The sequence below is a fragment of the Channa argus genome, chromosome 6, assembly GCF_033026475.1.
Source record: "Channa argus isolate prfri chromosome 6, Channa argus male v1.0, whole genome shotgun sequence".
In the NCBI taxonomy this organism is placed as follows: Eukaryota; Metazoa; Chordata; class Actinopteri; order Anabantiformes; family Channidae; genus Channa; species Channa argus.
The window spans coordinates 8929314-8957150 of record NC_090202.1 but is presented as its reverse complement, the minus strand read 5'-3'; the positions used below and the strand labels follow the sequence as shown (position 1 = coordinate 8957150).

Sequence of the window (27837 nt, the reverse complement as noted above, 5' to 3'; positions counted from 1 at the left end):
CAGCAGCAGTCACTTTTGTTACCGGAACGCTCATAGACTGTATCACAACAAGCTAGTTTTAGCTTTAGCCATTAGCTAACACAATTAACACGCCAAAGCTAAGCTAAAGTTGCTAGCATGCTCACGCATAATTAGCATTATAGCCGTCAAATGCTGCAAGGAATTAGTTCGATAATAAAATTCGATAATACTTACAATACTACAATACTTACACCTGGGAAGTAGAGGATAATTCCCTGAAGACTCCAGTAAATCTGGCCTCAGCAAAGAAACTGGTTGTCTAAGAGCTTCTTTCTAAACCAAGTGACCAAGTTTTTATTGAGATTTGTAAACTCACCTTCTTGGCAAGTTTCACAAATACAATTTTAACAAAGAGAAATATTGCATAAATATAGATTCCTGGTAATGTCAATAAATAAATAAAAATATTTTGTCATATTACATATGACATATTAAATGCAAGTAGTACGTGCTTCACCAATGAAGGGCTTTTTGCAATGCCTACATATATTTCTCCAGATTTAATGAATATTTAATAATATAATTTTCAAATTTTGGGATCATGCATATTTAATGGTATCATATAAAATTCAAACTTAGAAAATATTTCAGTTTCAAATATTTCATATTTCAGTCAAACTAAACTTTTTTATCTGTAACCCTTGCAATCTCATTTTACAGAATAACATTTTTAATTTTTTTTTAGATAATGTCCCAATTTCCCTTGGATTTTAAAATGCTTCAGAGATGTTGACTGGAAAGAGGACAGTCTAAACACCTATACTGTGTAGGAGAACGTAATGCACATAAAAAAAAAAAACTCTCTTGTTTAGTGTTGGTATATTTATTATAAACACTTCAATCTACAAATATGTATAAACAAAAGCATCACAATAGGTTCACAAATGTGTGCTGATGTTTAAATTATCCAATACCCATCATAGTGTATAATCAATTGTTTCAATTTTTACTTAAATACAGCACTATTGTTTTCACTGTTTGTCTTTTTTCTTTAGTTTTTATTCTTTCAATTTGTTGCCCATAGTGAGCTTTACTAAACACATACATTGAGGCTGTTATGTGTGTATTTAGTAAAGCTCTGTGTTTGACTTTGCATTTATGTTGAATATTGGCAATTTTTCCCTCAATCACATTTTTTAATGCCTTCTCATCATATCTATGTGACATTGTGTGTTTTTGTGTGCACATTGCTGAAGGCCATTACAAAATACTGTAAATACGTATACCAGCAGTAAGCAATTTTAGCAGGTATGAAAAGAAGATATTGCTAAGGTGATAAAGCTAGGAACTTAATCTTGTTACTGCCAGTCCTCAGACATTCAGCGGAGTGTACAGTACAGCTTTGGAGCAGTTTATAACTGATGAGTATTGTGGGATAGCACCAACAGTATTTGGCCTTTTCTTGGATATGATCAAGTTAAAACAGTACAGTAGAAGAAGTCTGTAGCACAAGTGAGTATCAGGCATTATCTGAGTAAAGCAGAAAACCAGAGAAGATGCTGTCATCCTCACTGCTGGCATAAGCCCCATTCCAGTCTCTAAGTGTCTCCATCCACACCTGGTCACCTACTGCCAGACGAAGCACCACCAGACTGGACGCCTGGTCGATTTCTTGACCGTACAGAGAGTCACGTGTCCTTACCCGTCGTGACCCGTTGACCACCAATGTGGCTCGCAGTGGCTGATTGCGTACGGTGATGTGGAAGGAGAAGATGTAAACCCCAGCGTGGACACAAGTAAAACTGTTGGAAGTGACATTGAAGTGATTCTCTTCGTTGTAGAAGACTTTGTCGAAGCGGATTGGGAAGCCAGAAGGAGGGAAGGACTTTCTTGGAGAGATGCCTACACTGAAGGCTGAGCGTTTCTGGGGGACCCCTGTTCCCTTAGCTCCTTTTAATCCACGAATGCCCCTTTCTCCTCTCATCCCATGGTACCCTCTGTCCCCTTTTGGCCCAGGCATCCCTCTAATGCCTTGTGGTCCCTGAGGCCCACTCACACCTTGTTCTCCTCGTGTTCCAGGATGTCCTGGATCCCCTCTGGCACCTACAGGACCTGGGGATCCATGCTTACCATTTATTCCTGGAATGCCCATGCCTCCTGGGGTGCCAGGAGGCCCAGGATCCCCTCTGTCACCTTTCGGTCCTCTCTCCCCGAACAGACCACATTCACCTTTATCCCCTTTATCACCCTTAGGACCTAGCTCAAGAACTGGTCCTGGAGGTCCAGCGGGTCCCTCTTTTCCAGGTTCTCCCTTCTCACCAACAGTCCCATTCAGGCCAGGTTCACCTTTCTCCCCTTTCTCACCCTTGGTACCTTGCAACCCTACTTCACCTTTCTCCCCTTTTGAGCCAACATCACCTGTAAAAGTACAAGAAGCTGTTTCAGAACAACTGAAGTCTGACGACAAAATAAAAAAAAACTAAACAAGTTTGTACCTTTTTGTCCAGGTTTCCCTGTTATTCCCGGTGGCCCAGTAGTCCCACTCTTTCCTGTATCACCTTTATCCCCTAAGGTATTGACAAAAATAAAGCTTTTTAACAATGTCAATTGTAAGAACATACATTTCTTTAACAGTGAAACTGTAGTGAAGAAAAATATTTAGCAGCACTTTCAGGGCACTGAAAGTCACAAAAATAATTTTATAAAAATATAAGGCTTTGCTAAAAGATTATTCTCTTTTTCTCAAAAATACGAACTAAATACCATTGCTCTGGGTCTGTTTTCATAGAACATATTAATTGAAGGAGGTTAATATGCAAAGTATCTAGGACAAAGATGCTAGTGTGGTGTTGGCTGTTGTCATCTCAGTGTAGATGAAAGCACCTCTTGAGTAGACTCAAGTCTATACAAGGTGCCCCACACTAATGGATAACTGGAAGGGCTGACCTTTTCTGATTGATTTGAAGGGTGGGCCTCACTCAAAAGGTAAGAAATTATCTCAGCATTGTGTTGGTAAGAGGCTTGACCTGCTCCACAATAAGATGGCGCATAGCTTCAAAGTTAAGTAAAGTGGTAAAAAGGTTTCATATATATAGATTGAAATCTGCATTGCATTTAGCTTTGTCCATGTTCTGCTGGGTCAATGATTTTAATACTGGTTCCTCATAGCCACATGCTGAAGTGTCCTTGAACAAGACACACAATTCCGAACCCTGAATGCCTTAAATGTAGCAGTCTGTCCACATCAATTTCTCCTTGGGAATGAATTAAAATCAAAAAGAAAAATTGCACTCACCCTTGTTTCCTTTTAACCCCATAGGACCACTCACACCAGGTGGTCCCGGTAAACCAGCGGCTCCTGCCAGGCCTCTTTCCCCCAGTGGACCTAGTTAAATATACATAATACAATATATCATAACATTGATTTTTGCAAACAAACACATAAACAAATTCATACATGAATACGATTGAACATTTGTTTTATCAGTGAGTTTTATACCTTCCATGCCTCTGTCTCCCTTTGGTCCCATGGGGCCTCTTTCAGGTGGACAGCACTCACAGAAATTGAAGTAGCACTCATTGTAATCCAAGGTGTAGTTTTCAGGGCCAACACCAGGGGGCTCTGTGCTCTCAGTGTAGTGCTGAGGATAGACATGGCTTGGATAGGTTGTCCTCTCTGTTGGGGGCAGTGGACGGAGCTCCACAGGCTTTGCAGTTAGCACTACCTTGAGAGTCTTGGGTGGGCTTGTGGTCACAGGGCTGAGCACGGTGATCTGAGGGACAGGCTTCTTGGTGTACTGGTACTTTGGCTTCTGCGTAGTCTTAGCTTCAGCGTAGGACATCACAGTGAGTGTAACTGCAACTACAGCTACGAGGGTCAACTGACAGGAGATAATCCTCATGGTTGACTGGGATCTGAGAACAGATGAATTCAATACATTTTTCTTCCCCTTATTCATTTTCCATCTGCTTTAGTTTCAAACAACAATAAGTTTCAAAATAAACATCAGAGTGATGATCTTTTTGCTCCCAACATTTTTGTCATTTATATATCTATGTTTTCTAGATTTACAGTTTATTATTTTTTATACTTAGATCTTTTCTGTGATGTCAATCTCAGGTTGGAGCTACATTGTTTCTCAGTTGCATTTTTTAATTCTGCAGTCTGCCCTTTAATCAAAACTGACTGCATAGGTCATTTTCTCCTAGTAGTTTAACAGTAAACTGAGCAGCTCAAGTATGTAACTAGAATCAAAACCTGCAGCTTCACATAGTTAAAGTCAATCATTTATATGACAATTACACATAAACAAGTAGTTTTACCAGGGAATTAGTCATGCTGATGTGCAACTTTCTGAGAATATGTGTTCAGCAAAGCGCATGAGACTCACCCAGTTTTGCATAAGTAGTATGGTCATTTATTCTCTCTAGCGATGTCTTGAAGGCAGCACCAGGAGCTCTAGGTCTCTCTGTTATCTCTGCCAGGCTTGGGTAAAAGAACATCCCCACCAATGGGGGTGTTTGCTGGAGGCACAGGGGGAGGTCTGAAATCCAACTAATGCAGACTGGAGCTGACCCAAGGAGAACCACTGTGCTGTGGCCCATTCTCTGTACCCCTGTTGTGTAGAAAGGTGCTTTTGTGACACGGGATACAGCATCCACCAGGAGCATTCCCTCGCTGCGAGCTAGGTGAGGAGCAAAGGCCGTGGGGCAATGGGTCACCTGATATGGGAGGCATTCCTCCAACTTCTAACCTACTACTCAGGCTCTTAAGGTGGGACAAAGCCAAGCAAAGAGGGTTCTGTGACAGAGGCCAGGGCACTACAACAGGCTTTTTTTCAAGTGTATGTTTGGACAACACTCTGCATGTAGCTGGAAGCAGAAAGATGCAAAGCATTTTTATTTGAGGTTTTTTATTTTATGGTCCTATGCAAAACCTTGTAAGCTGACTTAGATGACAATATTTGTAACAGGTAATTTAAAATGGCTCACTACTTGATCTGCAAATTGGCACTTAGCACACAGAGCTCTGTTTTACAACCTATTGGCTTTTGGTGAACATCCAGTAGAAAGCTTTAGCCTTAAGAGCACCGATAATCTCCTCACTCAACAGTTGCTAAATTTGAGCTCTTTGTCAAAGGAACCAGCTTATCTCCCGTAAATCATTACAGTTGCAATGCTTGCCTGATCACTGTGGCCAACTTACTGCACAAAAGCCCCACAGACTGTTGGCAGCTACATTTGCTAACTATGATTCATACTGTGGGGCTGGACAATGATTCATTCTTAGGTTGTAACAAGATAGCATCTGGTTTTTGTAGAAAAGTAACTTTCTAGTAGCTGTCTGGTCGAAACTCTCCACTTGCCATTGACAATGAATGTTTGAGCCGGGGACACGCCTCAGTTGTCAAAGACCTCATGTCCTTTAGAGGGATCTATAGCAGGAATAAGGGAAATGAATTTTGGGAAACAGAGAGGGGTGATGGTGAGAAAGAGCTACTGAAGTTTATCTAAACAATCCTACATACAGTTTTCTTTGTCTCCTCACCCCCATTTACATACTCATGTTCTTCCTTCTTCCAAGCAGCTCATATGAAATGTCCTTACCTGCCCCTCCATAAAAACAAATAGATGGAGTATAAAGATATGTAGCTGATTCCTGGGAAGGAAAGCGGTTCCTCTGGGGTTCTCCAAGCTTGACCTCAGCCCCATCGCCACTCAGCTCCATTCAGACCTACATATAAGAGCAGCGGTCAGCTTACAGTGCCCAACTCGCCACAGAGGACCCGGGTACCGCTTACCTGTCCATTCATTCATACACTAGTAGTATCCTTGCCCACAGCTCCCCTTCACACACAAACACACTATAGAGGTAAGGGGTAAGGAAGAGTTAACTTACACAGTGTGTGCAGCCGAGCAGAAAGAGAACCAAAGATGACTTGGATGGATGGAGCTGTATTGCTTTACATTTACCCCATTCGTGTAGAGTTGTTTGGTTTCCAACACAGCAACCACATATGTTCTGTATGATTATGTATGATCACAGGTGAAAATTAAAACATTTTTTTTTTTGTTCTGAAAATCTAGATCCTGTAGAATTAGCTGTTATTGAGTTTGGCAAGAGTTCTGCTGGTGATAAAGACACATCTCAAGTAGTCAGAGTACAAAAACACTTTCTCCTGCCACGCTTTCTCTAACAAACGTCTGATGGCAGGGATTTGTTTCGAATGCACTCAAAAGTGGTCATGCAAACATGGTGGCAGCTTGTTGATAATAACAGCTGCATTTCCAGTCTTTACTATTTGTTATTTGGAGCTTTCATACTCCCAGCTCAACCGTTATCACTAACAGAAACAGATTGATGTATTTTTGGAAGATGTAAAGATGTGAACTGATGTAATGGTGTTTGTTGTTTGTTTTTTATTAATGAAAGAAAATGTGCCAGTAGACATCATCTGTTTGAAGGAAATCAGTGGAAATAACTTTCTCATTGAAAGCCATTGTTAGTACTGTTTGAGCTGCTCACAGGCAGCTTAAACAGAGTCATTCTAGCTGTTGTTTGTCACTACCCTCTCATCCAACACATAGCAGCATCTCTAGCATCCATGTGGCAGCAGGTATGTGTTGAAATGAGAACTTCCTGTAAATTATTGTTGCCTTGTTTCCACTCTCTATGCTAAGCTGGCTGTAACCTTTAAAGGGCATTCGAACTCCAGCTGAAAATACAGTTTTTGCTTGCTTCCATTATTTTAACTTAAACTTTGTAACAAGGCAGACTTCTGTCAAGTAGCAGAGGATGATCTGAGCTCAAACTTCCAAAGAAAGAAGGGCAGCAAACACATTTGCTCCTGGTAGTAAAATTTACCAGTAGTAGTAATTCTTAAATACCAATATAAAAAATTAGGTTGCAATAAGTTTAAAGCTTCCTTTTTCTGTAAACATGCACAGGGGACTGACTATCGGCGCATTGGTTCACTTTGTTGAAAGAAGAATTTATCGGAAAAAAGTCTTGGCCGAGTTAAAGAATATGTGGGTAACATTAAATGTCCTGCACTAATGGTTGACTCACCCTCCTGTTAGCCCCCTTCTTCTTCATTTATCTTAACTTGTGCTTTAACTTCAAAGAACTATAATACTTATACTGTGTACCATCACACTGCAGCCTCTTTGTGGGTTTCTTAGTTTATTCCTAACAAAGGTCCCATAGACAGCACATGAAACTCCTTTCTATGCTCTTTTATCACCAAATGCCACCAAAAGGACATATTAAAAAACGAACTAATTTTCTTTTACCTCCATACCACTCAGTTTCGATCAACTGCCTCCATGACCCTGTGAACATAGGACAGGTTTGGTATCCACTGAAAAGCCAAATTACAAAACTCTGTTTCCCTCCCTCCCTTGTGTGTTTCACACCAAAATTCTTGGTACACCATCAAACATTCCTTCACAGCCCCTTGCACATGGTGGGAAACATTTCCATGAATGTACTACAACTTACTTTGACATATGCAAGAAGAAGAATCAGAGGTAGTACTACTATATTGTTTTCAGTTTTTTTTTTTTTGCAAAGAATTAAGTGATTGTTGATGTACCTTCTTCACTGAGCAAAAGATTATTTCTCTTTTTAGCCACTTGGTGGCAAACTTGTATTTTAGGTCACAGATAATTTAGTAAATCCCTGAATTAAAGATCCCTGAAAAGACCCAAATACAAATGCATGTATTCAAAATCATGTACTGATAATACATAGTTTGCAGAAACTTTCATACTGAAAAAAATGGGAAAGTCTAAGAGTAGTACTGCATGTATAACTGTCAGCTATAAAGTTTTTCACAGTGTTGTTTACAAACTAAAACTTAAACCTGAAACATCTCTAAACCAGGTCTGTAAAACTGCAAGCACAAATTCTGCTTCGTACTCACTTTTCAATTCACACATTGCAAAGGTTTCTTTACCAATGAGGAACACCCACTCCTCACAGGTATCAACAATAGTTGCTTGGTTGATCATTTAGAAATTAGAGCTTTGGAGTTGTAGCCATAGACAAGCGTTTCTGTTTCAGACAACAAAGGAAAAGCAAGAGCAACAGATCAGAGAGTGAAATTAAGATGAGGAGGAGGGACAGATATTGGCCACTGTGCCATTGTGACTGTCCGTGGATAGTGTAGAGGGAAAATCAAGATGTGTTCAGCCATTAGCCGACAACACTTCCTTCATCACGACTCCTCATTTATATAGGGCAGTGGTGACCTAAAGGTTAGAAATGTGAGGCTTTTTGTATTTAAAAAGGTTTTTTAAAATATGCTGCTTTTATTTGAATTGTTATATATATTTTTTAGTTTTTCTGAAAAACCCTTTATGTTATTGAATGTTTTGGGTATAAAATAACTTGCTTAAAACAAGTATTTTGATTAAAATAAAGATAATTTTTATAGGAAAATGGATGTGAATCAGAAATGGCTCACATCTGGTTTAGATTGATGGCTCTTATGTTTATCCACCTGTCAGCACATAAGGTGGTTAAAATCAGCTGCAGCTTTTATTTATTACTGTACATATTTTATCATAATTTCCACAATCAATACTGTTTATATTGTTTTCTTAGTTTCTTAGTTTGCTTTTGCACTTTAAGTAAAACGTAAATAATTTTCTTACTACTTCTAATTGATTGAAATATTTAATGTGGTGAAAAATCTTTAATACGTGACCTTTAACCTGTGTATTGAGGTTGTGTGCTTCAAACACCTCTGCACACAGTGTATTACATTTTGCTGTGTATAGGGCTGTGTAGCTGCAGACTGATCAGAGTGACTATGCTGACCCTTGGCCTCCTTGACTTTATTAAGACCAGTATTAATGTTGTGGCTGATTGGTTTACAATGATGTGTACCTTTTAAAATCATTCAATTCTGCAATTAACAGACACAAAAGAATAAACTCAATATAGTTTTTAATATTTTTATCACATTTAAGTCGTCTTTAACAGAAAACACTCTATTTCATGTTGACATTTTTCATGAGTTCCAATAGGTAGAAAAGCATTTACCATTTCCATGGCTACTACTATGATAAAACAACAGGAGCACATGGCCATGTCCCTTCCTGTCCAGACAATAAACAGCAGCTGCGACTCTGGCTGCAAGTGACGCTAAACGTGAGCTAAGTTCATAAATAAGCAGCAATACTACATTGATTCAAAGACTGTGGTTTTTGTGCTGGTGCTTTGGTTGGAAGACCAGGAGAGAAGTTTGGAGGTGCGCTGCCCAGCACCACTGTACATCTACACCAGTTCATAGGTAGAAAACAACTCAGAATATTAGAATATTAGTTTTTAACTTTACTGCACCACTGCGTCTCCCCTGCCCATCAATTCAAGGATTTAATATATGTGGTTTTTTTTGTGTGTGTATGTGTGTGTGCTTGCATGTGTGTGTGTGTGTAGAGACAGCAAGAGATACTGTACTTATTAAGTCTTTTTTTTTCCATTTTACAATATTGTTTCTCATCCACCCATTCAAACACACACTCACAGACCAATGATGTGCAAGGTGTTCACCGGACTGCCTGAACCCACCAGAAGAAACTTGGGGTTCTGTGTCTCATCCAAGGACACTTCAATACCTAGCCAAGAGGGACCAGGAGTGAAACCACTGACCCTGCGGTCTGTGGACGACTGCCTTACCGACTAATCTACAGCAGTTCCTGTGTGATGCTGCTCTCTCAAGTATTCTGTATTTATAAGCACAAACTATGCTGCTTTTTTACCTACTATGACCCTAAACAGAGCACAGCATGTCCTCAGTTGTGGTGAAAGCTCAACCAGGGTCAGTGACAGGGTTGGCTGCAGCTGGGGCATCACACCCTGCCGGGCTCAGGCTTTTATCAGACCAGCCACACCTAGATTTATATTGACTGATTCAGTGTTCAGATATAATGTAGAGCTAGGAGATGCGTCATTAGGTGAATTCCTTCCCAATCTATGATCAACAAAGAATGGCTATAATTTCACAATCATACTGTATGACCCTGCATAAACCTTAATGGTAGAGATAACAGTCTAAAAGGATGCTGGTGCTGACAGACTTGAATTTATGCATAAACCAAAATAATGAGATCCCGTACGTGTTCCTGATCTCTGTATTGGATATGATTGTATTACCAAATCATGTTACCGCACTAACCCTTGTTTTTAATCAGAAACAATATAGAATATGCCTTTTATTTACTCTGCTGAGCCTTTGTTTTTCTCAGTGTATGAAAGAATTTAAGTTCAAACAAGAAACATTTACTGTAAATAATGAAACATTATGGCAGAAAATGTTTAAGTATAGACTCTGGCTGGTTAACAAACTTTTCCTGGAGTTTGGTTGAAAAAGTAAAGTGACATTTATTCACAAAAACATCAGTAACAGTGACACTTTTTTACCTAAGAAAATATACAGTGAAAAGTGTGTTTAACCTGGAGAATTTAGTAACACAGGCGCACACACCTAGCAGAGCAAACAGTGTCCCATCAAAATAAGCCTGTTAAATGACTCTATAACATATCGTTAGGGCATTGTTCTGTACTTTTATGTGTTTGTGTGGGTTTGTGTGTGTGTCTGTAAAGTAGTTATTTTCTGTTTCACTATGAATCAGACTGACAAACTTACAAAAAGTTAAGTGGTAATGGTTAATATTCAACAATAAAAGATTCAGTGACATTGACATTCACAGATTTTTTAAATGATATATATTAGTATGACGAGTACAGGAAAATTGAGACCAATTGGATTTTAAAGCAGTTTATGTTGAAAGAACAAAGATATTCAGAGAATCTTCACAGACATGCTTTGTTTTTAGTTTTCAAAAGAGAGTGTTAAGTATTGTAACCAGTCATCTCTATAAAGGTAATTTAACTTGCAAGCAAGCTATAATACCATGTCTGTTTCTGTTCATGTGTGACAACTCAGAGATTGTGCCTTAACAGTAGATTATTACCACGGGGACCGGTAGGAGATGCAGTAGGTGTTATTGCCACAGGCTATGTAGTTGCAGCATGTGTGTGTCTGAGGCTGTAAGACTTGAACCAAAGTGGAAGATGTTATCAAATGCTGGCAATGATGTTATCTGGGCTTTTCTTGTAAACCAAAGCCAGGTGAGAGTGCTAGTGTGCACACGTCTGTTTTTTTCTGTGTCATGTACCTGTCTGTCTGTGGACCCAGCCGTTGCTATGAGGTCCACTTGATTTAATGGAGAGTAACTGTCACAAGTGACATGAGCAAGAGTCTGCATAAAAGTTTGTTTGCAGCATGTCATCATGGAGATAACCTCTAGCTACTTTCATCATTGGATACAGAATCACATGGAAGTGCAAACAGAAGTGAGCTCTTTAAAGAGCCCGAGGCAAACATTTAAAAAGAACGAGCGTTATTTTGGATGTTTGACTAAATGTGGCAAGAGACAAGAAGAAGTCATACACATAAAAGATGAGGGATAATGAAATAAAGTGAAAGGGGAGAAAAGGTGCACCACAAACAAGTAGAAGAGATAATATGAAGATAGTAATAGGAAAGAAGATAGGAGGGTGAGATAAAGGGGAGAATAGAAGAGGGAGTGTTCATGTTGGACTAAAAAAACAAAATGGAGTTTAAGTTACAAAGCATTAACGTACTGTAGAGACCTGGCCAGTAGCTGCACCTATGCTAGCAACCAAAGATGTTCCATGCTCCCTCATTCACCATCTGCAACGAACAAGCAGCACATTTGGGCTGATCCTACTTCTCACAATAAGCCTTTAAAAACAGGTGCAGTCATTATCCTTCACACTGGTGTCAACTGTGACTATTCCAACAATGGATGGACGCTGTTCTCTTCAGGTCAACAGACCATTGTAGGCATGGACAAGTTACCTAGTGTCTACATAGGGGTGATGGAAGCAAAGCCCCAGTGCTTTCATTTTTGGCAGGCTAGGTAGAACTGGTTTGGTGGCTCTGCCCCTCATTGTTTAAATTCACTTTATGTGGTACAGTCTCTTGTGTCCGGATTGTCCTACCTTAATGCTTTTGTTTTGCTTGCTCTTCCATTTCAAAGACACTGAAGAAAAAACAGACTAGGATGAGAACAGTTGGCCAAGCATCTTCAGATCTTTATTTTCTGAATATTGCAGTGATCAGTTACTATCATATATAAATAAAACATTCGTTTGGTGAAAGGTGAAAACAGCTTCTCAGAGAGCTCTACATTCTTGAGACTATTGCAAACCTTCGATAAAACTGAAATAAACAATACAGAATCACAAACAGGTGAAAATACACAGTAAAGAAATTATATAAATAAAAAACTTGGTATTTGACATTGTAACCAGCCAAGCATTTACCAGTGTGTATAAATATAAATCTGCATACAAATAAATCAACATAAAGTTCATGTTTAGACTTTAATTAGAAAGCCCTTGACCTCGAGCACAAACAATGAAAGATGATCTTGGGCACTAAACTAAATGCGATGCCCATCACTAATGCCAACACACAATGAATCATTTTCTCTTCGGCTCATTCTCAGTAAGGAAGACTGTTTCTGATCAGACAGACAAGCTTTGCTTTTTGTTCAGGCAAATCTGACTGTATTTTGCATTTTAAAGCAAACAGTTCATAGGCTGCTGATTGAGAAAAGCTACAGCATTAACAAAGCCAAGCCTAAAACACAAAGGTGCGTTTTATCAATATTTGTTCATGCTCATTACTGAACATGCCTTCCTGACAAAGCTGCAGTGAAAAACACAGAGCGAAGGCTTGGTACACATCTAAGCCGGTATTTCATTTTAGCATTCGTTTTTGACCAATAAATTAGTAAATGTGGGCTTGGGCCAAAGCATACAAGGGTGCAACACGTCCCTGATCATTGCTCTTTTAGATTCATTGCATAGCTTGGGCTTTTCGGTTTGTGTCCTGCCAGTTAGAATTACACTGCACGGAGTAAACAGTGAGTTCACATCAAAACATTTTAAGATGAGTTCCATTAGTGAGCTGTGAGCACAAAGGACATCATCATTGTCTGATGTCCTCTGTGGCTATGAAGGGAGCTCTAGGAAAACCTTTTTAAGTTGTTTTATAGAAGATGTAAGGCCGAGTGGTTTGAGTTTGACTTGAGACTGCTCAGCATGTCTTGATTTCTGCTGCTTTCATTATAGTTACTCTGTTTGACTCTATCTCTAACAAGTCAACAAATATTTTGCGAGTTTCAGACTTAAACACTGTAATGCCCATTTTATGACGGGGGCTTAGAAGTCCTGGCGGAAAAAGAGGGTGTTGCGGTGATTTGTAGTGAGAAAAGCATGCAAATCTAATACTAATGTATGGCCCTATCATGCAAAACCCAGAGGTGGTATGCACTCACACAGGACATGATGTATTTTGTTAAGAAAAATAGAAACAAATAGGACAAACAACATTTAACAAGATGTTTAACAGCAAGGGTGTGAAAATAATGTAAAGTCTTGTGTTTAATGCCATGAGGTAAGGCCAGAGGACTTGCAATGTAAAGATTAAAGTAAGGCCCTCGCTTTCAGATTGTTCCATTAAGAGCACTGTGTTTTAAGTCATTCTTAGCTGATAAAGGTGGAGTTAAGAGGGGTTCAAGGTGCTCCAGGGAGTGGAGTTGTATGAAATGATTTGGAGACTCATTCTAATCCACTCAGTCTCTGCCTCTTTCCCCCATATTCTCTCCTCCTTTTAGTTTATTAGTGTCATGGTGCTCTCGGGCTGGCCACCAAAGATCCCAAAGAAAAACTCCAGCGCCAAGCGCACATGGATGGGCACAAACACATATGAGGTGTAGATCACCATGGCGATCGCAGAGAAGAGGATGGAGTTGAAGATGGACTTTTCCCAGGGCTCCAGGACATAGATGCCAGTGATGAGCAGGTACTGGTAGTACAGCCAGGCAAGGTAGTCCCTGAAGTTTTTGAAGTTCATCCTACAGGCTGGATGACGAGAAAAGGAGGTGGAGCTTCAAGCTGTAAGAAATGAGGAAAATGAGGAAGTGGGCAGAGAAGGGAAAGATTTAAAGGGTATATTGCATAACAAAAAAACAACAACACATGTTTATGATCATACAGAGGACTCAGGAGCAGTATATCAAAGTGAAAACACACCACTACCACTACCACTAAGTCCTGCATTCAAAAGTTTACTTTAGGAGCAGTACAGAAGAACAAACAGACAAATGTACTCAAAATATTAGAAATACTTATAAGAACAGCCTGTGTCGGAATTATTTTTATTGTATGTCATTACTGTATTTAATGTTTTATAGATACTTTATTTAATGTAAAACAATGCACATGACACTGATTGTCAAAGAAACTAAAACTGGCAAATAAATAGTAAAGAAAAAAATATTTAAATAAAAATAATATTCTGTTGAACTACACGGGAAAGCAGTATAACATAGTATTAATCACAGAACTTCAAAGTTGTACACCCATACAGTACTTTGGTAAATCATGTTACTTTCTACAACTTCACTTCTTAGACACAAGATTTTAACAAACACTTGGAGCAAGATCACTTTACACTCTGTTAGAAGAAATAACTGTACAACTGTACAACAGTGTAATTTTGTAATACTCCAATTAATGCATCATTACTTGCTAATAATAGAGATCAATCAATCATTACTGCTAAAACATGTGTTCTGCTCTGTGTTCAACTATATCCTGGGGACAATTGTGCGACCACAATGGAAAAATTATCTTGGAATAGTCTTGCAACTGTGTTTACTAATTAGAGGGTGTTCAGGGGAATTAACATCCCCTCTAATCCATAGCAGTGCCCCGAGGGAGCAATCAAGCACAGCGCATTGGAGCTATAATATAATACTTGTGTATTATCTTGGTAAACTTAATTACAGATACACATACACGTGTTATAGTTGATGCTATGTGAGGATCGTAGCTTAATCAGCAACGGGTTTCAACCACCACCATGAAAACATACAGCACAGATTAAACATGAAGACTCAGCAGGCTAGTTTTAAAAGCCTTTTTTTAATTTCTAAATAATGACTGTCGTTTAAAAGGGTATAGCACACGTGCTTATTTCAAGTAAGGTAAATATTTTTTGCAGAGGCGGGGCCGATATGTGTATAGGTATTCACCTGCCTTTGTGTAATATGATTTAATTAGTGAGGTGAGGAGTACACATCTGCCGATCAAATGCTACAGTTGGACTGAAGTATCTCAATTAATAACACATTTCTAACACACACAAAAAAAAAAACGAAAAACTGCACAATAACTCCGGCTAAAGTTCTAATTGCAGTACATGGTATTATGATTAGCACGCGGAGCAATTTCAAAGTTCATCGCTATTCCTCAGTTTAAGCTTTCAACACACAAATTAAAGAGCATCTTTCTGTTGGGCGCCTGATGCAGCCGCCACTGTGCACGTGTACTCACCGTAGCAGCCGACGTAAGACCCCCTGGATACCCACTAATGGCTAATACAGGACAAGCCGCAGACAGCAGTTGGCGTCCCGGTGCTGCTCCGCTGCCCTAAGTAAACCAAAGCTGCCTTAACTGTTTGCCTTTGGCATATATGTTGTACTCCTAGATTAGGAGAACGACACCACGCCCTCTGCTCATGCTCACCTGGCTCCCGAATCATCCAGGTGAAGTGACCGTGGACTTAAACGAACAGGCCGGTGCGTGTTTACGCAGCCAAAAGAAAATAGTCCCAACATCACAGGCACAAATAAGGCGAAATCTTGGTGACGGCTCTATTTCAGCCGTGCAAAGTAGCCTGCGTTGTGTAGCATCTTTAAACTTTCTTCAGCCCGTGTCGCATCCTTGTGGGCATTTGCCCCACCATGCTGCAGCCCGACGCTGCGCTGCAGTACCACCTCTGACGTAGACAGCAGCAGGATGGAAAAAACAAGCCGAGACAGCAAAAGCATCACGCTGAGATGCACCTGCAACGCAGTCTCGGTATGTTGGGGGTGTGAGAGCAAATATTAACATACACGAGTCACACACTTTACTAGAAACAATTTCAGACATGCTCTGAATATTCATCTGCAGTCTCTGCACGGTCCATTAGTGTGATGCGTAGCAGCAAACATCCAGGAACACTCCTGCTTCTCGTTATCCATCCCCCCGTAACAGAAATAGTTCCACACTGCAACAGCTGGACTGAATGTTTTGCAGGTGTTCATAACATGCCGTGCATCTTTTTTTTTGAAGACTACCAATAGAAAAGAAGAATATTGTTCTTATAAATTTTAGGGGTTAAGGGCTTGACATATTGGTAGCGATTACATAAAACGATAATGATTAATGATGGTTCTACACTAAATATGGAAATTTGAAGCAATGACATGTCAGGTGTGAGACTGACATGTCCACCAAAGGCCAACAATGCACACTCAGATTCAACAGTATTTATAAAATCATTCAACTTTTTATTTCATGTGAACTGAAAAAATATCGAATATGAATTATATTTTTTTTAAAGCAAGTGGAAAAAAAAAAAAAAAAGGTTCCATCTTTCCAGTTTCTGCTGACTGAGCTCAGTTACACTGATGACATTGATGTGTAAACACGGGCAGCACAGGTCACGCACGGGTCACGCACGGATACACTGCGATTTTGAAAGAATCATAAAAATGCCAGACACTTAGTGTGAGTGAATACATTTTCACCATGCTCATACTGCACAGCGCTGTAGATATTAATTGGCCCAGCCAGTTCTTTATGAGACCTGTCCTGAACTGCACAGCTACAGCTTTGGAAACCATTATTTAAATCAGAGGATTAGCCTAATTATCCTTTAATAGCTCTGGACAACATGTCATTGGTTTACTGATATCTGAAAAGTGATTCTGTCATGTTAGCCATCACAGTCAAAAGTATTTGGGCGAAGGCTCAGATTGTGCACATGCGAAAGTGATGAGAAAATCCTTTCAGCAGAGGGGTGATCATTGAAAAAGGTGAACCCCCTCACTGCACAAACACACACCCAGAGGGATCCACTTCATTCACTTTCCCAAGTAGATCTGATTACTATTAACCAGCTCAGCATTATGAGAAACAAGACTGGTCCTCCTCCTGCATGTCACCGACTAATTCACTCTGTGATAAAACACATTCCTCTGGTGTCTTAGATTACACAAGGCTTTACAGAAGATCTGCCATCAACAAAGCTGGCGACAAAAACAAGTTCAGTTATGGTTTGGAGTAATGCTGATGAAAAGGTTTTCACCACATTTCATCAAGGATAAGGAAAGTTTTTAACATTTTGATGAAACTTTTACAGTCTCACATAATACACCTCCCACTTTATTTGACATCTTCCTTCCTGTAAAGTTGATCCATTTAACTGCAGCCCTTTGCCTACAGGCACACACATCAGATGCACAAGTGCCTATATTAGCTGCCTCCTGTAGAAATTGAGATAAACAAAAAAGCTAACAAACTGATATTTTTCAATTACTAAAGACATTTACAGGCTTACAACATTTGAAAGCATTGTTTTGTTTTTCTCTTTCAATAAGCACAAACTATCAAAGAGCTAAGGTGACAGACTACCTGAATATCAGATTACATAAAATCTATAAACACTAATGTAACAACCTGCTTGTGAGGTTGTTCATCTCTTGAACTGCATTTCTGGGTGCAAAATCTTTAATGTAAACATGTCAAGAGTCATTTTGCAAATAGAGTGGAATCTATAGCGCTGACTAAGCATATGCATGTGTATACTTATCCTCTGCAGAAATGGAAACCGGTTGGAGAACTGTTTCTACACAACCTGAGCTCCTAATCTGCAGTCCCAGTTTTAACATTTCTACATATTCTGCCCACATCTGATTACAAACACCTCTGTCTGGTAAATATTTGAATATTTCACACATCAGCCAAATGATGGAAATGATGGAAGTCTGGCCTGATTTGCTTCATGTGTGGCTATTTAAAAGCATTACTTTCTTTCTTTCAAGCCCAAAGCTCCCTCTGGTGGACAAAAAGCCTACACAAAGCCAAGCATAAAATGCAAACATGAAAACTCTGCATGAGGACAAATATTAGTTTTTGATGCAGTTTTATTAACTCCATTACCACATCACCTAGAACATTTTAAATGTGGCTGTAGGCCAAAGTGGGGATAGAAATCCACTGAAAAACAAGGGATAAAGTGATCAATCGCACACCTTCCTTGGTGGCATCCTTACAGCCACCATTTATGGGTTTTAGGTGCAATTACTAATCACACCACAGTCAGAGAAATTCAAGATAAGAAGAATACATAATTTTCAAATGGTTTAATAAGTCCTCATTCTCCCATTAGTTCAAATCAGATCTGTAACTGTATCGCTGTATCAGCAATACAGCAGCCATGATAGTTAAGCAGTCGACACCACACGGGAAGGACAGCGACTGATTAGTCTGTCATCATGTCAGCACCCTCTGCTCCTGTGGCATCTGTTAGGCTGAGGTCCTCCAACATCTCCATCAAGGAGATACGTGGTGCGCCGTCATCGTCAGTGTCGCTTTCCACCGGGATCTTTGATGCATCTTAAAGGAGAAGTTTCAAAAATATATATCAAAATTCAGACTGTTTATTTTTTTTATCTTATAATAAAGTCAGTGACGTCACTTCTGCCAGTAGGTGAAAAAACTAAAGTAAGTAAATGAACCCGACAGCTACATAATATATTTAAAAAAAGAGGGGCAGCAGTGTCTAAGTTGCTCACCTCTGTAGATGTTGACATTCTTCCTCAGAGCTTCGTCCTCCTCCAGGTCCTCTAGGAAGTCCTGGTATTGTCTGAAGACCAAAAAGCAAGTTAAAGGAAAAGTCATGTGGCACAGCAATAAAGGGGAAAAAAATATAATAAAAATATATCAACAGGATACCTGGCACTATTCACCAACAAAACCGAAACAATGTCAGATATTTAGTGGCTGTTTCTGGTTGCTTAAATGTGTTTCCATATGCAGAAAGCAAAATTTCCCATAACCTCAAAATGCACTTCAGGATAGAACTTTCGTTTGAAAGGTACCTTATAAAAGATTGATTTTCTAACTGTATTTACCAGACATTTCAGAACAGCTATGAAAGAAAATATTTAATATGCTACATGCAGCTACATCCAGGAAACCTTCAAGCACTTTTACATGAAAGGAATCACCTGCTGATATTCTGTGTTATTGTGTAGCCAAAGTTTTACTTATTCCTCTGTGCCATGGAGCTCCATTGCTCCAAAAGCTATTAAAAACCAATCACCAATGTTTCAATGGCTTCCACATACTGTATATCAATATATTACTAATACTTACTGGAGAAGCAAATGCTTATTAATCCTCGACTTAAACCAGTACCTGACAGAAGCATTATTTACTCCTAACTGGTTAGTTAGTGCTTTTGGAAAGATATCAGTAGAGAAAAAAAGTTGGGTGGCGGGACAGCAGGAACAGAGAAGTGCTTCATCAAATACCAAAGATGGATGTTTATACAATGCTTTAGAAAATGACAGGATGTGAATCAGATGAAACATATGTGGAGCTTTTTTTTTGTCGGGTCTAGAAAATTATTGTGTTACCTCTCATCATCTGTGTCCACGTCACGATCTTTGGCCATTTCCTGCAGCTTCCAGTTTCTGCGCTTCGCCCTCCTGTTGCGGTCGTAGCTTTTTTTGATCAGCACCTTACAGGTTTCACAGATTATAACACTTAAAACAGACTGTTTGTGTTTCTATACAGCAATGTGGTATTTCTCTCAAGAATGTTACCAAATCCACAACGTTAAAAGATGTGTTCAATGCTTTTGAACTTGCTTCTATTGGGTCTAGTTTGGGTAGTACGTGTACATAAATGCCATTAAACTTCCCCTTAACTTCTCTATATCAACATATCTCTCTACTACTAGCTGAAAAAGGCCTCCAGATGACATCACTTGGTGAACTTTCAGTTCAGATCATGTTATCTTGTTGCTCATACAATGGAGTTTGTAATCATGGTCAACCTGCTTTTCCAGATCCTCCCCTAGATGACATCATTTGAACTCCTATTTATATAGAAAACACTCCACAGGGTGATGTCACCTGAGTTTTTCAGCTAGTGACAGAGAAATATCTTAATATAGTGAAGTCAGAGGAAAATTTAAAAGCATTAATGTACATTTAGACCCTAAACTAAAGCCATAGAAAGCAAGTTGAAAATCAGTGAAGTCCCCCTTTAAACCAACAAGAAATACTAAGGCCTTATCTGACACCTATTTGAGTCTTACCACATCAGGGACATGGTGAGGGTTCATCTTATTCAGGTGCTCATCATTGATGTTTGAATTGGCAAAGTCAAACCTGTGAGTGAGAAGTAAATGTGCCATCAAGCGTAAAGATCACAGTCGATCAGTGTTTTCCCAACATCAGAACTGTTTGTCAATCCATTATACTCACCCCAGTACCAGGTCTCCAATGTTGAGCAGGTGGCCCAGGAAAGTACGGCAGTGGTACTGCTGACTGGTGTCCATCTCTGATGTCTTCTGAACCCACACTTCAGCCAGGGTGTGCTAAAATATACACGCACACACCGAGGGTAGATTTAAATGTACTTTTTAGCCCGTTAAACAACTCTAATCTCATTCTTTAGCTCCGATTTGGTCCAACTGTTGCATCGATAATAATCCAACATTTAAGCCATGTTCCTACAAATCTCATTCCCTGTGCCATCACAACAAACACTTTTGTGTACTGCTGTTGTGTTGGCTCAAATCCTACATACAGGTTCAGGAGACAATGTAATGGTTCCCAATTGATTTAGCATCCAACAGAAAAGCAATGTTCCCCCATAATGCAATCTCTTCTGCACACAAACACTTACCTTATTGGACCTCAAGCCAGCTCCAGCACCCAGTTTCTGGTCTCTGATGATGTCAATGTCCATAACGATGAACTCCTCCAGTTGCCGTGGGTTACACAGACTGTTGAAGGGGTTACGCCAGTATGTGTTCCCATCCACCTCAGCAACTAGTGTGTAATTTATATATTTATTAGTGACCACTAACATTAGACATTGGATCAGGCAGCTTAAATATGATGAGAAAATTATATCATGAGTTCTTGTTTTTACTTGGCATTTGAAGTAACATGACAAACTGCCAGGTTTCAAAAGGGCTGTGATATTCCCAGTTGTTTTAGATATTTGTCAGAACTACACTTTAACATATTCTAAGTTCTTTTATCTAGAAGCCACGTGGGTACAACAAATAATACAAAGTTGATTTGTCTGCCAATGTGAGTTTTCTAACTGTACATATTTCAAACAACCCAGACATAAACGATGTGCAAAAAAGTGAACAAACAAAGACAAGCACATATTTCTTACTACAGCCTAAATCTGTTCCAGAGCTCTGACTCCACACTGCTATTCAGCCTGTTCTAAAACTTTCTGCGGCAAAAATAGCCTGCACTTTCAAAAGTAATTGGAAACTTGTGTGCTGCTTCCACAGTGTCTGAATTATGTAAAGATGTGTCTTAGCCTCTCACATAATGAATGATTGCACCAGATACTGAGGAAATGCATCATCACTAATTGTCACCATACTTGAACTAATTATGAATCCAGCTGAATGAGCTGACTTGGCTTTGACAACAGAATATAATGTCTTGTGCTGTGTATTTACTGGGAGCAGAGGGGAGCCGCTGCGTGAACATGTGGTCAGCTTAGTTAGAAATGATAAAGAAAATGCTGACAAAGACAAACAAGACTTAAGGGCATAGGTATGCTAAATCTGTAGCAGTAATTGGTCAAAAGGTAGTAGTATACCCTATGGAGAAATAAATAAATCAACTTACCACATTAGAGAAGCGTGAACCAAAGAGTGATGCACATAATAATTCCTACATATCAAATCTTAACTGGAATTTATTTTTCCTTGTAAGAAACAGCAATATTTTGTGTTTAGGAGCACTATACACTACACAAACATGAATTTCTACTGCCCCCAGTGTCCTAAATCAAAATCTAAAACTTTATCAATGTACTAAATCATGGGCTAGAGTATGGAAACTACTGGGAACTTTTGACCAAAATACTTTTGAGCAGATCTCAAGACTCCAGGACAACCTGGCCCTAGGACATAAGGCTGGCTAATCTCCTTTTAAAGACAACTTTATAGAATGAGAACGTTTCTAATTTTAAATGGACTTGATTTTATCCTAACTGTCTCTTCATTTCTCCAATGTTGTATTAATTAGGTTTCTCTGCTCTATCTTGGTCTTTTACAAATCTATACAAAGAATTATTTTAAAATCACACTGACTAACTTCTCCAGACTGCAGTTAAATTTAACTACAAAAGGGTAAATTATTGTTAAACTGCCTTATGTGTTTTGAGAATTGGGGCAGCTAACATACTCACTCTGCAGGGTGTTAGGATCGATGAGGTGGATGGAGCTGGTGACACGGATGCACACACACACTTGACCCATGTTCCCCAGGCTCTGAGCCAGACGAGGTGAAAGACACACTACGTTGTCCTGGAAACCAGACACAACATAGGGGTCAAACGGTTACAGGTAGAGTAAAACACTTAAGACTCACTACAGATGTGTACAACAGCTGGTTTCCCAAGCTTCATGTTAACTACTGGAAACGTCAAAGTCCTGCCCAGAATCTTCATCTCTACCTTTGTTTTAATGTTAAACGATATTCATTTTCTCTAACTGCAGAAAAAGTTTTAGTTATCATCATAGTCATTTTTATAAATAGACAATATTGCTGCAGGTTTCAATCTCAATATCAGAAAACATCTGACAGCTTTCTAGAACAAGTTCATACTAAACTAACTTCAGAGTTGACGTGTAAAGAAAAATGACAGTTTTTGCCTAAAGCACTAAGCAGATGCGTGTGACTCAGCTCCAATAGAGGATCAACGAAAAATGAAAAGCAAATAAAAACCTATTACTGTATACCTTACAGACAGGTACAATCTCCACAGAGAAGGTGCTTTTGTAGTTATAGGTGTTTGAATGGATGTCGTGAGAGATAAGACGCTGGGATGTCTTTGACCTTAAAAAAACAAAAAAAAAAAGGTTTATTACAATCGTCATGTGGGGTGGGAATCACTTATCTCATCATACAATCACGATATTTTGTCCAAGATATTGATATATCATATCACCAGTGATTTTGTGAGATAAAATGTATGACAAGAAAATCATTAATTATTATATATTATAACCTTATATTATATTATAATCAAGATATCTGTAGATATGAGAGAGAGAGAGAGAGAGAGAGCTCGCGCTACCAAATCAGCTCCAGATTTGCCACATTAGGGTTGTGTTCAACATGCCAAAATGTGTATATAAATGTGACTGTGGTCTAAACACTGAGCATCATTGGGTTAATGTTTTCAGACTCACTGCTCACCTGCAGGGGGAGGTGCACTGGAGGAATTCAACCATCTTCTGAGCATGCTGCTTGGAGCCATAGTAGAAATCAATCCCCTCTGATGGAGAATAGAAATACAATTATATGAGCCAGCTCTAAATTTATCACACTTTGAGGGTCGTCACTGTTGCAGAGCAAAAATGCAAGCAAGCAAAAAAAACACACACACACACACACACACACACACACAAAGTGAGCAGATGGGGTTGAAAGAGAATGTGGCAGCCACATGTTGTGACCTTCATAAAGCTTTTAAGTTCGAGACACGGAGATGAGCTGTAGTTCAGTCCTGTCCAACAGCACAGAGCTATTCCTGAGCTGTCGGTGCATAGCATGTGTGCCCCGTTTATGAGTGCATCCAGAGTGTTAGTTAACATCTCTAAACAGGGTAAGCTTGCATCACAGGAATCTGGTAAAAAAAAATTACTGCCCTCAATACAGCACACCAATTACTGTAGATGCACAATGCTTGCCCGTCCAAGGCCCACACAAGTACGACTGTATGAAGTGATGGCGCCAGTGATATCCATGCATGACTTGCTGTCTGGTACAGGAAGAGGTAATTAACACTCATTCCATCATTATGCATTATCTGCTTAGTTCTGATTCATATTAGCTACCCTGGTGACAAATGAGGCAAGGTTCCCCCTTTTCAGTCTAATTCAGTAAGAGGAAAAATAATAGGCAACTCCCTTAAAACACAAATTAAATAAAAAATTAGGAAAACGAGGATATAATAAATACATAAAATGAAATACAGAGCCTTTGACCTACCATGTATGTCCTTGATGTTGAGGGCATTCTGGTGGAGTTTGTGCTTGAGGATCAACTGTTCTAGATAGTAGAATGTCTTCTTATGAACAGTCTGTAGTTAAAAAAAGAAAAGTCTTGATTTTTGATGTGATCTTCAAGTTTTAAATCATACTGTCTGGCATACCTGCACATAAGGTTCAAACTCATTTTCTTATACCTTAAGTCCTTCTGTCTCACTGCTGCACAATCAATCTATATAATTACCAATGTGGACCACTACTGATGCTTCAACTAATAAAAAAATACTTCATTAAGTTAAGCACTGCAAAGCACACGTATATATTAAAGTATTTTAATGAAGTGAAATTATGAGTTTAGTTTTGGTTAAAGAAAGAGAAGTAAATAAAAAAAATAGAATGTTTATGAATATTTAGATTACACCAACCTTCTGCCTAACTTGAACCACAGCCTTCCAGAAGTCCTTGGCTTCCACACGGTGGCAGTCGTCACACATCTGGGACTGGATGACAAACTCAACCACGAACACCTGCTGTAGGATCGCACCATTCATCACCTGGAGAGGCAAACACAGTAACAAGTTACACCATTTGCTAAAGTGCATGGCAAACAAAACCAAAAACTCTTCACTTCATTACATTTAAAAAAAAAAACAACACATTTTCTTTTCGTCTTTCTTTCTGGCCTCTTTGCATATGTCAGTGTGATATTGAGTAGCCATTACACAGACTTTCCAATAACAAAAAGAAAAGAACTGGCCCTAAGTACAGGGCTCATGTTCTCATTAAAGGTCAAAGAGATGAGATGACAGCCACTGGCAACAATCACTAGTCTCAAACACAAACACACTATTTGAAACACACTCCATTTGAAGAGTTTATCTATGCAAGTCTGCTATGTAAGTGATTAAACCAATGTCAAAGAATGTCATAATTGGTTTGTGGGTTACCCCTCAACCTTCAGATGAAAACATGTTTATCTCAGGTTTTACTTCTCTTTTGTTCTCTTACCTCTTTCTGAATGGTTAGTTTAATTTTAATCCTTTTAGAATGTGGCTCTGTCCACAGGAAGCCAGCATCAATAAGACGAACCTGTGACGAGAAAGGAACTTTTGTGAATATAGTGCAAATTATTTTGATGAGTCAGATACATGCAGGGTTTTATAAATAGCTTTTTATAAATAACTCAATTAAATATGAGACCAAACTGACCATGTACACCAACTTTTTTTGGCGTACATGGACGCCGGACGCCATTCCTGACGCATCCCACCCAAATTTCTACTAGGCTTGGACTGGCACTGCACAGCTGGGGAGGGGAATGGGCTGTTAGGGGTTCAGTGTCTTGCCCAGAGACACTTCGACATACAGCCACTGACCCTGTGGTCCGTGGATGACTGCCTTTGTGAAAATATTCTTTTTCCACATTTGAACTTTGATTTCAGTTCAAAATGAACAGTAAACAAGTAGTTTTATGTGTGATTTCACCACTGTGGTCCCATTAGTCTCAGACATAAATGCACTTTTGCTTTGCAAGCATTTCCAAGCACAGGCTTTACCCATGCTAAGCTATTTTATGAATCAATTAATCAAAATAACCAACAGCCTCCTATTCCAACTCCTCCAATCATGATGATTTTCTACTTTTTTTTTTTTTTTTTTAATCATCGTACATTGAAAATCATTCAGTTGTGGACTGCTGGTTCAATAAAAAAAAAAAAAAACCTAATAATCAGTTGCAGCTCTAGGTTATTTTTGAGGGCAGAATTACTTACATTGTATTACTTCTATTAATTGTATTATCGGAGTGCAAACACGCTAGTGTCGTTTAGGAAGTTTAGTATGAATGATACTCACTTTGGTCATTGAGCTCTTAAGTTTTTTCAAGCAAAGTGCCAGCAGCTCCCTGGACTCCAGGGCACACTGCATCCAGGTGGCTGGAGGCTGCAAGTACCTGCATGAAAGAGAAAGATGTAAATTCAAACATCAACTTTCCCAATAAATATTCAAAAAAACATTATAGAACTGTAAATGCTTTCCATGGCAAAATAACTTAACATTGTGTGTACCAAATTTTCACTGCTTTTAACAAACCTTTCACACTGCTTGCAGAAATGCACTGTGACTTGCTTGGGGATTCCTGCTGAGATGTCCACTTTAGTACGCAGGCAGGCTACACACATGTTAGCTGGGTTGGGAGGAATAGGAGTGCCACAGGTACAGCACAGGCTAGATCGGAAAGATGTACAGGTAAAACATATTTAAATACAAAAAACAAAATGAAATTTTATAGATCAGATTTGCTAAAAATAATACAGTTCTGGATTTAGATTATTTTATAATTATACAATGCTGATAATCTCCTACAGCATTTTGAAGGCTCTCTGAATCGTAGTAAAAGCTTCCCTCAGCAGCAAGATCAAACCGTTAACAGGGAACATTTGGTGCAATTTAGAGAAAATATTGCTTCAGTTTGTTAGTGCACTGCTGTCTAGCAATGATGTGTGAAAATGCATTTCTTGAAATTGTAATCATAACACAAAACAGACTGGAGAACATTAAAACACTTTTTTTTCCACTTACATATTTCCCTGGCTGCTTGTGGCAGGAGCTTGCATGTACTCCATTCTCGTCTATTTGACAGGTCTGAGTATGTCTGTGGATCTGTGTGTAGCCCAACAATGTCTGAGAATAGAAACATGACACATTTATTTCCCTCTGTCGAAGCTAAACAACGTTGACAGCATACTGGAACAGACTGGAATACAGCTAATAAAAACTAACCTTTTTAAAAACGGCAGGCAAATAAATTACTTACCCTTATTTCTGACTGTAAACTCAGAAACCTTCAAATATAAAGAATGAAAATATGCAGTGTGTGACACTGAAGTTAACGTTAACTCTGCTAGCTGATGCTCTCCAGACAGTTAGCATTCATGGCTAAATTGCAAGTTAAGATGAGTGATTCTAAGAGATATTCGCAAAGAAACAAGCACAGAATGCCAGTCAAAATTAATCTATTACTAAAACTCAGCAAAACACCGATGACAAAACTTACTTAAGTTAATCTAATGTGAAATCCACCACACTCTTCAAATTAAAGTCCACCACGTTTTCCCAATCGAGGACAGAGGGAGGCTGGGTGACGTCACGCATGCCTAAAGGACCCCGATGCTCTCTTTGTTTGCCTGAATAAAATTTCTTTGACCAAACTCAGATTACATTGAAAGTGCAAAATACGACACTTCTGGTAATTATTCATTCTTGAATAAGCTAATCAACAGCTCAGAGTAACAGAACAGGTTGTATTTGTATATATTTTGCATATATCAAAACTGTTCAATACAAATGAAGTAGAATTCTGCCTATTTTTTTGTTTCTGAACCTAACTGCATATAATGTTAGCAATAAATAACAATAATAAGGACACTCTTGCATTTATTTTAATAAAGTAGGTAAATGAGGAAGTGTTGTTAGTATTATAATTGTTCTTCAGTATAGACCCTTATTTGATCTAATCCTTCCCCTCAAATCAAATCCAGGTTAATTTGTTCCAGGGCCTTGGGTAAAAGTAGCTGCTGGCAGGATGTTAAGACTTTATTTTTGCACAAATATCTTCAAGACAAGGTCTCAAGGTAATAATGCAGTCACCTCCTTAATTTTCTTTACGTGTCAT

The 27837-nt window shown here is 39.0% G+C and overlaps 3 protein-coding genes across 5 annotated transcripts; all 3 read right to left on the bottom strand.

The window, feature by feature from the left end:
* Positions 1–1330: 1330 nt before the first annotated feature.
* Positions 1331–4552, bottom strand: otol1b (otolin 1b). Its single transcript, XM_067508846.1, has 5 exons — positions 4353–4552; positions 3461–3876; positions 3257–3346; positions 2457–2528; positions 1331–2379 (listed from the first exon to the last, which is right to left on the bottom strand). Exons 2-5 carry the CDS (start codon positions 3861–3863, stop codon positions 1481–1483), a joined length of 1464 nt encoding a protein of 487 aa, XP_067364947.1. The 5' UTR covers positions 3864–3876; positions 4353–4552; the 3' UTR covers positions 1331–1480.
* Positions 4553–12070: 7518 nt separating this feature from the next.
* sptssb (serine palmitoyltransferase, small subunit B) lies at positions 12071–16105 on the bottom strand. 2 transcript variants are annotated; one of them, XM_067508686.1, is made up of 3 exons: positions 15596–16104; positions 15404–15499; positions 12071–13960 (listed from the first exon to the last, which is right to left on the bottom strand). In XM_067508686.1, exon 3 carries the CDS (start codon positions 13917–13919, stop codon positions 13677–13679), a length of 243 nt encoding a protein of 80 aa, XP_067364787.1. In that variant the 5' UTR covers positions 13920–13960; positions 15404–15499; positions 15596–16104; the 3' UTR covers positions 12071–13676. The 2 variants fall into 2 exon arrangements, with proteins under 2 accessions (XP_067364787.1, XP_067364788.1); XM_067508687.1 differs by lacking the exon at positions 15404–15499 and having other exon boundaries at positions 15596–16105.
* Positions 16106–18246: 2141 nt separating this feature from the next.
* nmd3 (NMD3 ribosome export adaptor) lies at positions 18247–27363 on the bottom strand. 2 transcript variants are annotated; one of them, XM_067507265.1, is made up of 16 exons: positions 27220–27363; positions 26745–26846; positions 26256–26390; positions 26019–26115; positions 25173–25253; positions 24590–24718; positions 24166–24256; positions 23371–23449; positions 22911–23007; positions 22358–22475; positions 20819–20964; positions 20395–20507; positions 20226–20298; positions 19540–19643; positions 18694–18764; positions 18247–18514 (listed from the first exon to the last, which is right to left on the bottom strand). In XM_067507265.1, the coding sequence occupies exons 2-16, from the start codon at positions 26786–26788 to the stop codon at positions 18381–18383; spliced, it is 1512 nt and encodes a 503-aa protein (XP_067363366.1). In that variant the 5' UTR covers positions 26789–26846; positions 27220–27363; the 3' UTR covers positions 18247–18380. The 2 variants fall into 2 exon arrangements, with proteins under 2 accessions (XP_067363366.1, XP_067363367.1); XM_067507266.1 differs by lacking the exon at positions 27220–27363 and adding an exon at positions 26980–27115.
* Positions 27364–27837: the final 474 nt, after the last annotated feature.

Bases quoted from the DNA above. Each gene is read 5' to 3' on its own strand.
- otol1b (XM_067508846.1), bottom strand. From the start codon at position 3,863: ATGAGGATTATCTCCTGTCAGTTGACCCTCGTAGCTGTAGTTGCAGTT. The intron at 3,347-3,460 runs GTATAAAACTCA...ATATTTAACTAG, and splicing joins GGGAGACAGAGGCATGGAAG to GTCCACTGGGGGAAAGAGGC. The intron at 2,380-2,456 runs GTACAAACTTGT...GTACTTTTACAG, and splicing joins AGGGAAACCTGGACAAAAAG to GTGATGTTGGCTCAAAAGGG.
- sptssb (XM_067508687.1), bottom strand. From the start codon at position 13,919: ATGAACTTCAAAAACTTCAGGGACTACCTTGCCTGGCTGTACTACCAG.
- nmd3 (XM_067507265.1), bottom strand. From the start codon at position 26,788: ATGGAGTACATGCAAGCTCCTGCCACAAGCAGCCAGGGAAATAT. The intron at 20,965-22,357 runs GTGAGTATGTTA...ATTACACACTAG, and splicing joins CGATCCTAACACCCTGCAGA to TTGCTGAGGTGGATGGGAAC. The intron at 18,515-18,693 runs GTGAGCAACTTA...TTCTCCTTTAAG, and splicing joins GAATGTCAACATCTACAGAG to ATGCATCAAAGATCCCGGTG.